The sequence below is a fragment of the Rhamphochromis longiceps genome, linkage group LG3 (assembly GCF_057381845.1).
Source record: "Rhamphochromis longiceps isolate RC_006_pf linkage group LG3, R_longiceps_female_GT1.1, whole genome shotgun sequence".
NCBI lineage: Eukaryota > Metazoa > Chordata > Actinopteri > Cichliformes > Cichlidae > Rhamphochromis > Rhamphochromis longiceps.
In genome coordinates, this window is record NC_140559.1 from 30,256,360 (window position 1) to 30,269,742 (window position 13,383).

General features: G+C 39.4%; 2 protein-coding genes across 2 annotated transcripts; one reads left to right on the forward strand and one right to left on the reverse strand.

The window, feature by feature from the left end:
• On the forward strand, positions 1-4,891 carry LOC146674031 (uncharacterized). The gene is made up of 7 exons (XM_085401033.1): positions 1-105; positions 554-817; positions 1,022-1,291; positions 3,957-4,082; positions 4,225-4,293; positions 4,497-4,552; positions 4,802-4,891. The coding sequence occupies exons 1-7, from the start codon at positions 39-41 to the stop codon at positions 4,889-4,891; spliced, it is 942 nt and encodes a 313-aa protein (XP_085257159.1). The 5' UTR covers positions 1-38.
• A 5,438-nt stretch (positions 4,892-10,329) lies between these two features.
• Positions 10,330-11,887, reverse strand: LOC146674032 (uncharacterized). The gene is made up of 2 exons (XM_085401034.1): positions 11,805-11,887; positions 10,330-11,209 (listed from the first exon to the last, which is right to left on the reverse strand). The coding sequence occupies exons 1-2, from the start codon at positions 11,885-11,887 to the stop codon at positions 10,330-10,332; spliced, it is 963 nt and encodes a 320-aa protein (XP_085257160.1).
• Between the last annotated feature and the right edge of the window lie 1,496 nt (positions 11,888-13,383).

The following is a 13,383-nucleotide window of genomic DNA, read 5'->3' on the forward strand; positions in this document are numbered from 1 at the left end:
GTTTGATTGATGCCATGTTTGAGTGAGTCTTCAGTTTGATGATGTGTGAAGTTTCTTCCTTTATTGCAGTTCTCTGTACGCTCCTCTGCAGCGGACACGCTCAAGGTGACTGAACAGTTTGCACTTTTATTTATTTAGTAAATATTAATCTTAGTGCATCAATCTTAAACACTTTCCATTTCTGTTTTTATTACTCAATATATTTATAAGTTTATGAACATGTCAGAACAGATTTTGATTTGTAAAGTACATAAAAGTGTTTCAGGTCAATGATGTTTAGAATAGAATAGAATAGAATTCAACTTTATTGTCATTGCACATGCACAGGTACAGGGCAACGAAATGCAGTTTGCATCCATCCAGAAGTGCTTTAGTGATATAGATATATTACAATATATATTAGCAATAATATAGATATGTGAGTATATTATATATATATATATATATATATATATATATATATATATATATATATATATATATATATATATATATATATATATATATATATATATATACATATAGTATATGTTGTGTTTGTGTTGGATTTTAGATGCTGTGCTAACTGTTGAACCCAGCTCGACAACTTACATCGGAGAGACTGTTAGCTTCAAATGTGACATGAAGGAAGGAAAACACACTGACTGGGAATACAAACTCATGAAGGATGGTCGAGCCTTTATCCCGTACAACATATACAAAAATTACAGAAAACAAATGAAGTCTACATCTGATACTGGTAAATACCAGTGCTCTGGTCATATGAAGAAATCACATTATACAAAGAACAGTAATACTGTCTCCCTGACTGTGCTGGGTAAGTCCTCAGTGACCATGACCAATAAATATAATATACTTAATATAATAATTCAAATATTAATCTAAATTATAAAACAGAGTGTACACTTAATTAATGTGTTCATGGAAGGAGCTTTGAAAAAAAAAAATCTTTAGCCAGGACCTGTGTTCTTATTACTTGATAATAGATCATATGTATACATATTTTATTTCCCCCTAACAGCAGGTAAGCCCAGGGCCACACTGACTCCAGGATCAACTATCATACCAGTAGGGGGCAGTGTGACACTGGCCTGCTCTGTGGGGAGCTCTGCTGGCTGGAAATATGAGTGGTTCAGACATGACCCAAACACTGAAGTTCAAATCAGAACAGATGATCAACAAAACGGAGTAATCAGAGTATCTCAAGGAGGAATCTACCACTGCAGAGGAAGAAGAGGAAACCCAGTTTACTACACTGATAAAAGTGATGATGTCACCACTGAGATAACCTGTGAGTTGAAAAGTTTTCTTTGAAATGGGCAGTGGTGTGAACAAGCGTTTGCCCCCCTCCAGATTTCCTACTTTTTGTATGTTTGTCACACTTAAATGTTTCAGATCATAAATCAAGTTTAGTGTAATATTAGAAACAGATAACACAAGTAAACAGAAAATAAAGATTCTAATCGAAAGGTTTTATAGTTAAAGGAGGAAAAGTCCACGCCTACCTGGCCGTGTGTGGAAAAAGCCCCCACCTTGTTAAATAATATTATTAACTGTGATCAACCACATTTTTTTATTACAACGCTGAGTTTAGTTTCACTCCCATATCAAGGCCTTATATACTGCCTTGATATTACTACCAGACCTGCTGAAGGTCGGTCTGTCAGGCCTCAGTTGCCTCAGTTAAGGTCAGTGTTCATGTCTCCACCCTAAGAGAGAGACTAGTCAGAAATGGCCTGCATGGCAGAGACAACAACAACAAAAAGAGGAAAATTAAGGCTCGTCTCAGTTTTGCCAGAAAAAAGTTTAATGATCCCCAAGACTTTTAGGAAAATACTTTGAGAAAATAGTTGAACTAATTGGAAGGTGTGTGTCCTATTACATTTGGCTTAAAAGTAACACAGCATTTCAGCAATGGAACACCAACAGTAAACTACGGTGGTGTTAGTGGGATGGTCCAGGTCTGTTTTGCTGCCCCAGGACCTGAAAGACTTGCTTTGGTAAATGGAGCCATGAATTCTGCTGTTTATAAAAACATCATGAAGGAGAATGTCCAGCCATGCGTTCATGACCTCAAGTTGGAGCACACTTGGGTTCTGCAGCAGGACAACGATCCAGATCACACCAGTAATCTCTGGCTGTCTGGCTCAGCATGTTTTCCCTTCCTACTGTTGCTCATAGGGGGTCATATGGTTGTTGGGGTTTTCTCAGTTTACTTTGTATTATTGTACAATATAAAGCACCTTGAGGCAAATGTTATTGTGATTTGGTGCTGTATGAATAAAATAAAATTGAACTGAAGTCCACCTCTGAATGGGTTAAGAAAAGCAAAATGAAGAGTTTGGAATGACTGAATCTGGTTGTTGCTGCCAAGGACGCCCTAACCAGTTATTAGGTTTAGGTGGCGATCGCTTTTTCACACAAGGTTTGGATTTTTTTTATACTTAATGATAAAGATTTAGAAACTGCATTTGTGTTTACTTTTGTTATCTATGTTTAACATTTAAATTTGTTTGATGATCTGATGATCGCCCTATGACAGCTGGGATAGGCTCCAGCGCCCCCCGCGACCCTGAAAAGGATAAGCGGAAGCGAATGGATGGATGGATGATCTGAAACATTTAAGTCAAAAATACAAGACATAGGAAATCATGAAGGGGGAAGACACTTTTTATACTACTGTACATTGACTCGTCACTATCATGCAACTCAATATTAAATTATTTCTGTTGATTTTATGTTTATTTGTATCTCAACTGTAAATATGTGTAAACAGTTTCCAATAAGGTTGTTGTTAAAGGACGACCCAGCTGGCCTCAGATATTCAGCAGTGAGACGATCAGTCTGACATGTGAGGTGCAGGAAGGAGGTGAAACCACTGAGTGGGAGTATAGATGGAGAGGAGCCAACCAGACCACACAGTGGACTCACAATAATTACTGGATATTCAATGTTTCTGAGTCCAGCAGTGGAGACTACACGTGTAAGAGTCGACGCAGAGATGACTCATATTCTTCAACAGAGTGGAGTGAAGCCTTCAACTTGTCAGCATCAAGTAAGTGATGTTTGTTGTTGAGCTTCATTTTACAAACATAACAAGGATCAGCACAGGATGAAGTAAATGTTCTAGAAAGCAAATCATATTGTTTTTGTGAGACAGAGATTTTGTGAAGCCTGAGGCCTGTGAGGCCAACACTGACCTCCCTTTCAGGTCTGCCATTCACAGGAGGAGCCATAGGAGTTAAATGCAATGTGTGAGGGGATCAAGGGTAGAGACCTTGGCAGTAACATCCCCAGCTCCTAGCTATCATTGCTGGCTGTTGTGTTAAGGAGTATCCACTCTCTTAGAGGCAAAGGCAAATGACTTAGGTATCCAGTTCCCAGTTGCTGAAACTAGCAATTACCTCCCTGGTGTGGGAGGAGGCAGAGCTAGTGCATGAGTTTGACAGATTGACAGAGCTACAGTTGGGCTCACCTCAATCTGGAACAAGTCTCCTGGAGAAACTCTTGGGTTCTCTTTGGCAAGAGTTGCCAGACAGGGGTGGATGTCCTAGTACCCTCGGCTTGCTGCATGTGTTTGTGTTTTTTACCAGCGAAAGAGAGGATTGCTTTCCACTGGGTTTGTCACGATATGCGCAGGCAGATTGTGTGGATTCTCTTAGGTGAGGACCCAAATGCAGACCACAAAAGACAAAAACGGGAAGTAACAGAAAGTGTACCATTTATTAACTAATCACCAGTCAGTTGTAATTTGCATCAGCTAACAGGGGAGGGTGCTAGATATGCCTGGTAAACCTAAACATATAGTCAGAGTATTGCTCTTGATGTTGCAGAGCTGTCTTGGAACCTGCCTGTTTAGTTGATCTATTTTTCTTTAGAAGCTTTCATTGTTATTCAAATGGCAAATTCACTTGAGTTGATTGAAGTTAACAGTTCACGTTTCTAATTTACAACAGCTGTGCCCAGTCCTGAAAGCTCTTCATTTCTTATTTTGATGATCATTGGAATAATTTCTGGAGTCATATTTATATTCTTGCTGCTCTTGTTCTATTGCTACAGAAAATCCAGAGGTGAGCATTTTTGTTCCACTGATAAAAGATTTTACTCTTTAAATATTTAAGTACACAGAATCAGCATTCAGGCACGGGAAACTGTTCACAACAATGTATAAAAATCAACCATGCAAAGGCAAATGTCTTATTTCAATTTTTTTTTGTTTTAAAGGTTCTACTGATGACCAGAGGGTCAGTCAGGTAGAAGATCAACAGCAAGTATACTCCTCACTTCTTCATGGTTAGCACTCTCTCTGTTTTAATATAGACTATATTCTGAAGCAGTTTGCAAGACTGTACTTTAACATCTGCTGCGGTTTTAACACTGTTGAATTAAACGAAGCTACAACAATATCAACATTTAATATAAATGCTACTTGCATGAATACTTATGCTTAAATTAGGCTCACAGAAATGAGAAGACTAATTTTCTTTGACCTGCAGGTGACCGTTGTGTCTATGAGTCCATCAGATGGTCTAAAAACACTGAAAATGATACAGTATAAACTTTACTTTACACACAGTTTGTGGAAGCTGTGTGGTTATAAAAGAACTGTAATTACAACTATAATATTGTAATTATAGGTCACCAGAAGGTGACGATGTCTGTGTTTCAGCTCTTATGAACAAGAGGCGTGAATACACAAAATAAGAGAAATGAAATATACAAACAAGCAAAAATAAACATTATTTATACAGTAATAGCAGAGTTTATCTATCAATCATTTAATTTTCTTCTACTTATCCAGGTCTGGGTCACGGTAGCAGCAGCCAAAGCAGAGAAGCCCACACCTCCCTCTCCCCACCCACCTCCTCCAGTTTATCTGCAGGAACGCTGAGGTGCTCGCAGGCCAGCCGAGACACTTAATCTCTCGAGTGTATTCTGGGTCTGCCCTGGGTTTCATCTTCGTCAACCCCAAAGGAACCAAATTAAGGGACTAGTCTAGCCTACCCGGGATAGGCTTCCCAGGACCCCACCCTGGAATCAAATCTGGGAACGGTGCTCAAGGAAGCATCTGGTGACTGGGCGCAACCTGAAGAGGAGACATGGGCCTGTGGGGCCACCACCCGCATGAGACATCATGGGCGTGGGGTGTAATGTGGGGCATAATGTGTGTTGGGCGGTGATCTGATCCGTGGCCTTTGGGGCATAACAGTGTTTTCATTTGATCAACTTGAGGCAGCTGGTGACAAAATGTAGTCTTATCCAGGATATTGGTCACGTAGCCAAATACTATACCATAAATTACTATAACTACACTCAACAAAAATATAAACGCAACACCTTTGTTACTGCTCCCATTCCCCATGGGATGGACGTAGAGACCTAAAATTCATTCCAGATACACAATATAACCATCCCTCCCAAACAGTGGTCACAAATCAGTCCAAATGTGTGGTAGTGGGCACATCTGCTATATTGAGATAATCCATCCCACCTCACAGGTGTGCCACATCAGGATGCTGATCTGACATCATGAGTAGTGCACAGGTGTACCTCAGACTGCCCACAACAAAAGGCCACCCTGGAATGTGCAGTTTTTTGCGCTATCGGGGGTCTGGGGACCCAGAACCGGTCAGTATCTGGTGTGACCACCATTTGCCTCATGCAGTGCAACACATCGTCGCATGGAGTCTATCAGATTGTCAATTGTGGCCTGTGGAATGTTGGTCCACTCCACTTCAATGGCTGTGCGAGGTTGTTGGATATTCGTGGGAACTGGTACACGCTGTCGTATACGCCGGTCAAGCACATCCCGAACATGCTCAATGGGTGACATGTCCGGTGAGTATGCTGGCCATGCAAGAACTGGGACATTCTCAGCTGCCATCTGCCCTGAACAATGTGAACCATGATTCATCCGTGAAGCGCACACCTCTCCACGTGCCAGACGCCATCGAATGTGAGCATTTGCCCACACAAGTCTGTTACGGCGACGAGCTGGAGTCAGGTCAAGACCCCGATGAGGACGACGGGCATGCAGTTGAGCGTCCCTGAGACGGTTTCTGACAGTTTGTGCAGAAATTGTTTGGTTGTGCAAACCAATTGTTCCAGCAGCTGTCTGGGTGGCTGGTCTCAGACGATCTTGGAGGTGAACCTGCTGGATGTGGAGGTCCTGGGCTGGTGTGGTTACACGAGGTCTGCGGTTGTGAGGCCGGTTGGATGTGCTGCCATATTCTCTGAAACGCCTGTGGAGACGGCTTATGGTTGAGAAATGAACATTCAATGCACGGGCGACAGATCTGGTTGACATTCCTGCCGTCAGCATGCCAATTGCACGCTCCCTCATTGCTTGTGGCATCTGTGGCATTTTGCTGTGAGACAAAACTGCACATTCCAGGGTGGCCTTTTGTTGTGGGCAGTCTGAGGTACACCTGTGCACTACTCATGATGTCAGATCAGCATCCTGATGTGGCACACCTGTGAGGTGGGATGGATTATCTCAATATAGCAGATGTGCCCACTACCACACATTTGGACTGATTTGTGACCACTGTTTGGGAGGGATGGTTATATTGTGTATCTGGAATGAATTTTAGGTCTCTACGTCCATCCCATGGGGAATAGGAGCAGTAACAAAGGTGTTGCGTTTATATTTTTGTTGAGTGTACTTTATGCTGCACTGAAGCCACATTTCAACTTAGATAAGCATTTAGCAAACCACAAACTTTCTTAGCCATCAAGCTTAAACGTTACTCTTACCAATGGGTCTAAGGATGGCTAAAAGTAGGTGGCAAGGAGGGAGTCCACAATAGAGGTTTGCTTAAATAAAATATTATAAAATATAAATTAGATTTACTTATAAATTAAGCATTAATACATTAAACATAAATTAAGCATAAAAACCACTAATAGGTTAATGCCAGCTGGAGTGGAAGAGAGAGTGAATATTTTGGTCTGGAAGACAGATGAGCTGATGATGCCAGCCAATCATCAATAAGACCAGACAAGGACTTAACAATGGGAGTTGAACTGCATTAACCTGATTACCAAACATGATAATTACTGAGTTTCATTATGACTTTTGATTGTTTTATAATCATCATTTTAAAGCTTTTAAAGCAGTAAAATGAATACTTATGTTTCAACTGTTTTTTTAAATTTTCCAGCTTTGGGAAGTTAAAATGATAGATTTATAGTATAGTACACACTAAAAACTGCTGGGTTAAAAATAACCTAATTTGGACCCAGCGGACTCTGGCTGGTTTCAACTCAACAGGGTTGGGTTATTGGTTTGATCCAGCACACTGGGTTAGGCTAACTACCCAAAAATTGGGTTAATTGATTAGTGTTTAAAGTTAAGATTACAAAAAATTGTGTTGAAACTCAAAAGGGTTATATTACCATTCAGATTTGAGTTAAAACTAAATATTTGTTTCCCCTAAATTCAGCATATTAAAAAATGGGTTAAAGACAATTAAAGATAATGATAAAAATAAATATAACTACTTTTATTGCCACATTATACATAAAATATGTAGACAGTGAAATTCGTACAAAATATATCAAACAATGAAAGTATAATAGAAGCAAAACATTTTTTTTATAAAGCAAAAGTATATTACTACAAATCAGTCTTGGGTTAGAACTACCGGGCTCTGTTTTAGAACAAATTACATGTAAAAACTTCAATCATTAAACCAGGGGTGATTTGGGATTTTTTAAGAAAGTTAACTTGGAAACCCAACAAAAGTTATTACTTATTATTTGATTATTTATCACAATTATTAATTATTAACGGATTTTAGTTCAATTATCTCAAGATAGTTAAAAACTCTCCTCCTCTCAGAATAGACCAAATACTCTAGATAAACAGATTTTAAAAATCACAAATGTAAATCAATAGAATAAAACAAAAAATTATTGAAAGCTTATCTGTATAAATATGTCTTCAGATTTAAAAAAAAATAGTTAGTGGAGTCTATACAGTGGAAAGAAGGTTAAAGAAAATTATGCGATCTTTGTGCCACTGCCTGAAAAGCAGTAACCTCTGACCTTAAGAGCTAAGATCTCCAGAAGAATGATTTTTGAGCAGTCAGCTCAGAGATGGTGAGCTTGACCATGTAGTGCCCTAAGAGTTAAAGCCAGGATATAAAAGCAAAACCTAAATTTTACTGGCAACCAATGAAGAGAAGCCAAATCTGCAGCGTTTTGCACAGTCTAAAGTTACAAGTCTGCTACAATAGAAAGAAAATACAATCAAATACAAACTCAAGTCAGAAGATGCGATCATTCTGTGGGTTCATGATAGAAATGAAGGTAAATTGATGTAAATATTCCTTTATTGAATGAGAAAATCATGACATGTCATAACTCTCTTTGGTCTGATGGAAAAGATCTTAGAGCTGTAAATAGGACAGTTTTTAATGGGTCTAACAGGGCAGAGATGAGATGCTACAAAAACAACATACTTATAAAATATCATTTGATAAGGTCGATTAACTTACCTCTGAATATATGTGGCATATAAACATCTACAGCAGCAACAAACACAAATCTAGCAGTAATATTTATCCATTTATCCAACGTAACTGAGAAAATGCTGACAGCAGGTACTTGGGCTGTCTGCTATTATTTGAAAAAAATAGTCCACCTCTACTGGATGCCAGCTGATTACCCTGAATATCCAAGTTGCTATGGCTATTGTTAAGAGGCCATGAGTGATACAGAGCAGTGTATGCTGATAGGATTCTCATCTTAGGGATGGCTATTCCTTTTTTTTTTTTTTGACATTCATGAAACTGGCTCAGTGTGGCGCTGGTTTCAATCATTATGCAGCTGCACTGTGTCAGGTTTCCTGGGTAGTTGAACCAGCGTTTTCAGTTTTGTCATGTTCAGCTTATTTTCCACATCCATGTTTTTCACTTCCAGTTTTCTGTGCCAGCCTGTCTACCAGTGTATTATGTTCCAGTTCATTCCATGCATCATTAGTTAGACTAAGTTCAGCCGTGTACTCACCTGTTTCCAATTGACGTCATCATTCAGCCTGTGTATTTAAGTTCCTCAGGTTCACCAGTTCATTGTCGTGTCATTGATGTTGTCACTGCTGTCTATTCCTCGTGTTTGCCTTCCAGTTCAGCCAGCCAGCCAGCCAGCCAGCCAGCCAGCCATCTATCTTCCCTGTTCTGTTCATCCTGCCATTGCAATAAACACCCTTAATCATCACTAGTCCAGCGTTTGGGTCTCCTCTACTCCACATCCACACAGCAACTCCTGACACACTGTTTATTAAGCTGAGGACGTCTGCAGTCAGCTGAGGCTGAAGAAGTCACTTCAAGCAGGGAAAGTTTCTCACACTGAAAATGCTGCATCCAGATGAACAGAGTCAACTTTCTTGGATAAAGATGAAAGTAAAAATATAAAAAAAAAACATGACAGAGTGTATCTGTAATAGTACAGACATGATGGACATTCAGTTTGTTTATTTCTGATGACCTCTGTGTTTTGATTATAATCTCTGAAATTCATTGAGAAGCAGATGAGTCGATGCTCTGCAGATAAAGTGCTCTTTGATTGAAGTTTAATTTCTGCTTCATTTTCTCAGGTCATTTATTTTAATCATTCCTCCTGGTTGAAACTGACTTCCACCTGTTAGCTCCTGAAAGAGCAGTGGATTTTATCACATGTGACTCTGCTTCAGTCACATCCCAGCAATGAGTTAAAGTCATTATGTTTTAAATGACATTGATATAAAAAGTCAAGAAAGTACAAATGATACAAGAATCCAAAATGTAGTTTGATTTCATCATAAAAAAAATAGATACATTAAGGTGTTTAAATTACACAGAAAGACAGAGTTTACACACTGTGTGTCTTTGTCTGCTCAGCTGTTTGCAGGTTTACCTCCATGTCAGTGTGGAGCTAAACTAGACAATAAAGTGCTGTGTACTCTTTTCTGTCAGGATAAAGTATAAGACAGTCTGTACACTGAAGTCCAGCCTGAGCTCTGAGGAAAGCAGCAACAACACAAACAGCTTAAAGTGCACAAAAATCTGGAGACTGATTCATGTAATAATTAAATAAATTCCCCTAGGGATCAATATAGTATTCTGATTCTGATTCATGTAGGCTTCATTAAAGAAGTGAAACTGGCTGATAGACTGAAGGCTACTTTGAACTACTGGAAGCATCTGTGATTGTAATTAAACTCAAACATATGTTCAACATGAGTCCTGTGTGGGTTTCTTTTTTCAAACTAACAATGAAACTGTTTTTGTGATGTTTCTGAAACAGTTTCAAAACATTTAACACAGAAAAGATGTCGATTGAGTGTATTTAACTAAACAGACTCTTAAAACGATCCAACCAGTTCACACTGAATGCATCTGGTGAGCAGGTCATCACAGTGTTGTCTTCAGTGCAGCAGTACTGCTCCTGCAGATACTTCCTGTCAGATTTCTGTCCTGTAGACTTATCACTCAGACAGGTATCAAGGTGCACGGTGGCTTTAAACCTGGAAGAGAGGAGCACCAGGGACAGAGCCAAGCAGACGACAGAGAACGGGACACTTTCACTCTCTTCCGGGAGGATGAACGGGATGACGATGCGGTTTCTTCCTGGTGGACCATATTTTGTTGAGAGAGACTTAAATCTTTCCCACACTCCTTCATCTTCCTGCAGAGGGCTAACACTGATATTTGGGATCTTCTGTCCTCCGGCTTTCTTCAGTGAGTTCCAGTAGTTTGGCAGATTTGGGGGTTGATGTTCGTCAAAAAGAATTCCACTGTGGGGAACAAACGGTAGTGAAAGATTACGGTAAAAAATTCTGTGCTCTGGCCTCATTTTTCCTGTTGCAATGCCATAGGTTACATCAGGTGTGGTGGCACAGTTCCAGGGAGAGTACAGGACCAGGTCAGTGATGGTGGGCAGAGGCAGCAAACACTTGGCTGGGATCATGGAGTCTGTGATTGATCCATGTGCCACAAAGATTATGTCAACAGTGTCATCATGGTTCTTCTTTTCTTCTTCATCAATTTTACTTTTCAGAAAATCAAACATGTCTGAGAGTTTTCTGAAGGTGCCAGACTCTGAATTTTCTCTCAGCCACTGCAGGACAGTTTCATCTTTGCAGTTTTCTGTTGCAAGGTTTATTAATCTTTTCCTTTCAGCAGAGCTCCTGGGACTTTCAGGGCGACATGCAGCAGCCAGCCTTTTCCTTTTATAAAACAACAAAAAAAATAAATCTTTTTTAGCAAGTACAGAAAGCTTTGACTGGATCAGTGTGATACTAAAGAGAGTGAGGTTATATATGTGCACACATATGCAGATCTGCTGTGATATTTTTAATCATACAAGTTTTCTGCCACCCTGTTACAGACAGCATGTCCAGCCTGTCACTATAGAGTTTGACTTTAGCTGAGTTTCACTTCTAATCACTACATTAAACTTCTGCAGTGAACCACAGATAAAAGACCTGCAGAAGTCGTGACTCTACATACTATTAACAGAAGATTTGCTATAATTATAACAAACTCTGTGAGGAAGGATTTCATGTAAAAAATAAAATGGAGGCAGGTATGACCTGAGGTTTATCACTCAGCTCTCTTTCTCCTTTTTCTTTTAAAACTGGATTCATGTTCATTTGATTTCTGTCAGAGCTTCAAATCTCCACCACCCCATAATGTTCAAAAAGCCCCATTCAAAAAGTGGATTTAGACACAATTAATTTAAATAGTTTTCTTCATTGTACAGTGACTGAAATATGAAAATCTTTATTATCTTCTAAATAAATTTGTTCGTGAGAGACTCACAGAATTTCCGCTTGTATTTCCAACGCCTCTAAAAAAGCCATGGCTCTCAGAGCCATGATGAGTTCGAGTTCGTCTTTGTCCATATTCAGTCGATAATCAGCTCAGGAACACAAAGCAGCTCCTCCTGCGACCTGAAGAACAACCATAAGTCAAGTGTAGCTGTAGCTCAGTGATATTATTCTGTTTTAAAGATCTTCAAAGTGAACAAAGACACGTCCACTCAGATTTACACTGTTTCTATTATTTTGTCCACCTGATTTTTGAGTTTAGCTAAATGACAGAAAACCTCTGTGAACATTTGAATATCAACATCTTGTTAAAATGAAGCCTTCATAACGTCTGCTGATCAATAATCCAACTATGATATAAAGTATGTACAGAGTGGATCACATAGATCACCAATGAAAGCGGCAATAATAATCACCACACATGAAGACGTTAAACTTTCAGTCTGAATCAGACTGTTTGCCTTACCTGCTTTGGAGAGCACAAGTGAGTGTGTGAAGGAGTCTGATCATGTGAGGTGTTCAGCGATCTTTATGTAGCCTGAATCAAGATCACAGGCAAATAAAAACACGGTGAAAGTGAAAGCACAGACACCAGGGTAATCCCCGTTATTTACACAAAGAAAACGAAAGAAAAAAATCTTAAAGTAAAATTCACTGCGTCATGTGGATTATGTATATTATCAGTAGTTTTTGTTTTTAACAGACATTCTCACTCTATGGAAGTAAACAAATTAAGGTTCCAGCAGCAGCTCTACATGTTTCCACTTCCTCATAAAAGATAAGACACAGAGTTTAATCTCGTCCTCTGTACGTGTCAGCTCTGTAAGCAGGAGTCTACCTCACAGTCACAACTGCATTCAGGGAGATGTGAACATACAGGAAGTCATTTTAAAATTATAATAATTTATTTCAGTTCTCTGTTTAAGAACAGTGTTCCTCTAAATCCCAGTGGAGATGATCTGAGGACCACACGAACTGTCAACTACACAAGCTTGGACATCAACCACTGACACCAGATTAATACATAAATCTGAAATAAATCTATTTTCACACAGTTTGTCTTTGTGAGGATTTACTTTACCTTTGGAAACAGATCGGACAACAACACAGAGCACAGCAGCAGTCTGCCTGGTTTTAGACTGAGAAGAATAACAAGAGTCATTTATGGACACAAGTTAAGTTGAACAAGTTGAACAATTGGAGACAGAATATGATGATATGAACCTTTTTAATTCATTAAGGTCATCTTGACACAGAGAATTAGAAGAATCTTAAAACTGTCCATCACACACCTGAAAGGAGACTTTGAACCTCTGATCAGCTGATTTTACAGCAGTGACAGTGTGTTTACACAACAACCACAAGTTCCTGTAAACCAGCTGATTTCCTCTCAGCAGTTCAGCTTACATGTAGCCTCTCAGAAACTGTCATGTCCATGGATGTTAGCAAGTTATTTAACTTTCTCTTTCGGAGCAGCGGCCCGCCTCTGGAAGCTTCCCCTCCAGTACTCTCCCTTGTGAAATAAGCAAGACAAACCCTGCTGTTCATATCACACAATTCCCACAACAAGC

What these genes read in the sequence shown, in the direction of transcription:
- LOC146674031 (XM_085401033.1), top strand. Translation starts at nt 39, where the DNA reads ATGATGTGTGAAGTTTCTTCCTTTATTGCAGTTCTCTGTACGCTCCTC. An exon ending in CTGCAGCGGACACGCTCAAG is followed by an intron (nt 106 to 553) that starts GTGACTGAACAG and finishes GTTGGATTTTAG; the next exon opens with ATGCTGTGCTAACTGTTGAA. An exon ending in TGTCTCCCTGACTGTGCTGG is followed by an intron (nt 818 to 1,021) that starts GTAAGTCCTCAG and finishes TCCCCCTAACAG; the next exon opens with CAGGTAAGCCCAGGGCCACA.
- LOC146674032 (XM_085401034.1), bottom strand. Translation starts at nt 11,887, where the DNA reads ATGGACAAAGACGAACTCGAACTCATCATGGCTCTGAGAGCCATGGCT. An exon ending in GAAATACAAGCGGAAATTCT is followed by an intron (nt 11,210 to 11,804) that starts GTGAGTCTCTCA and finishes GTTTTATAAAAG; the next exon opens with GAAAAGGCTGGCTGCTGCAT.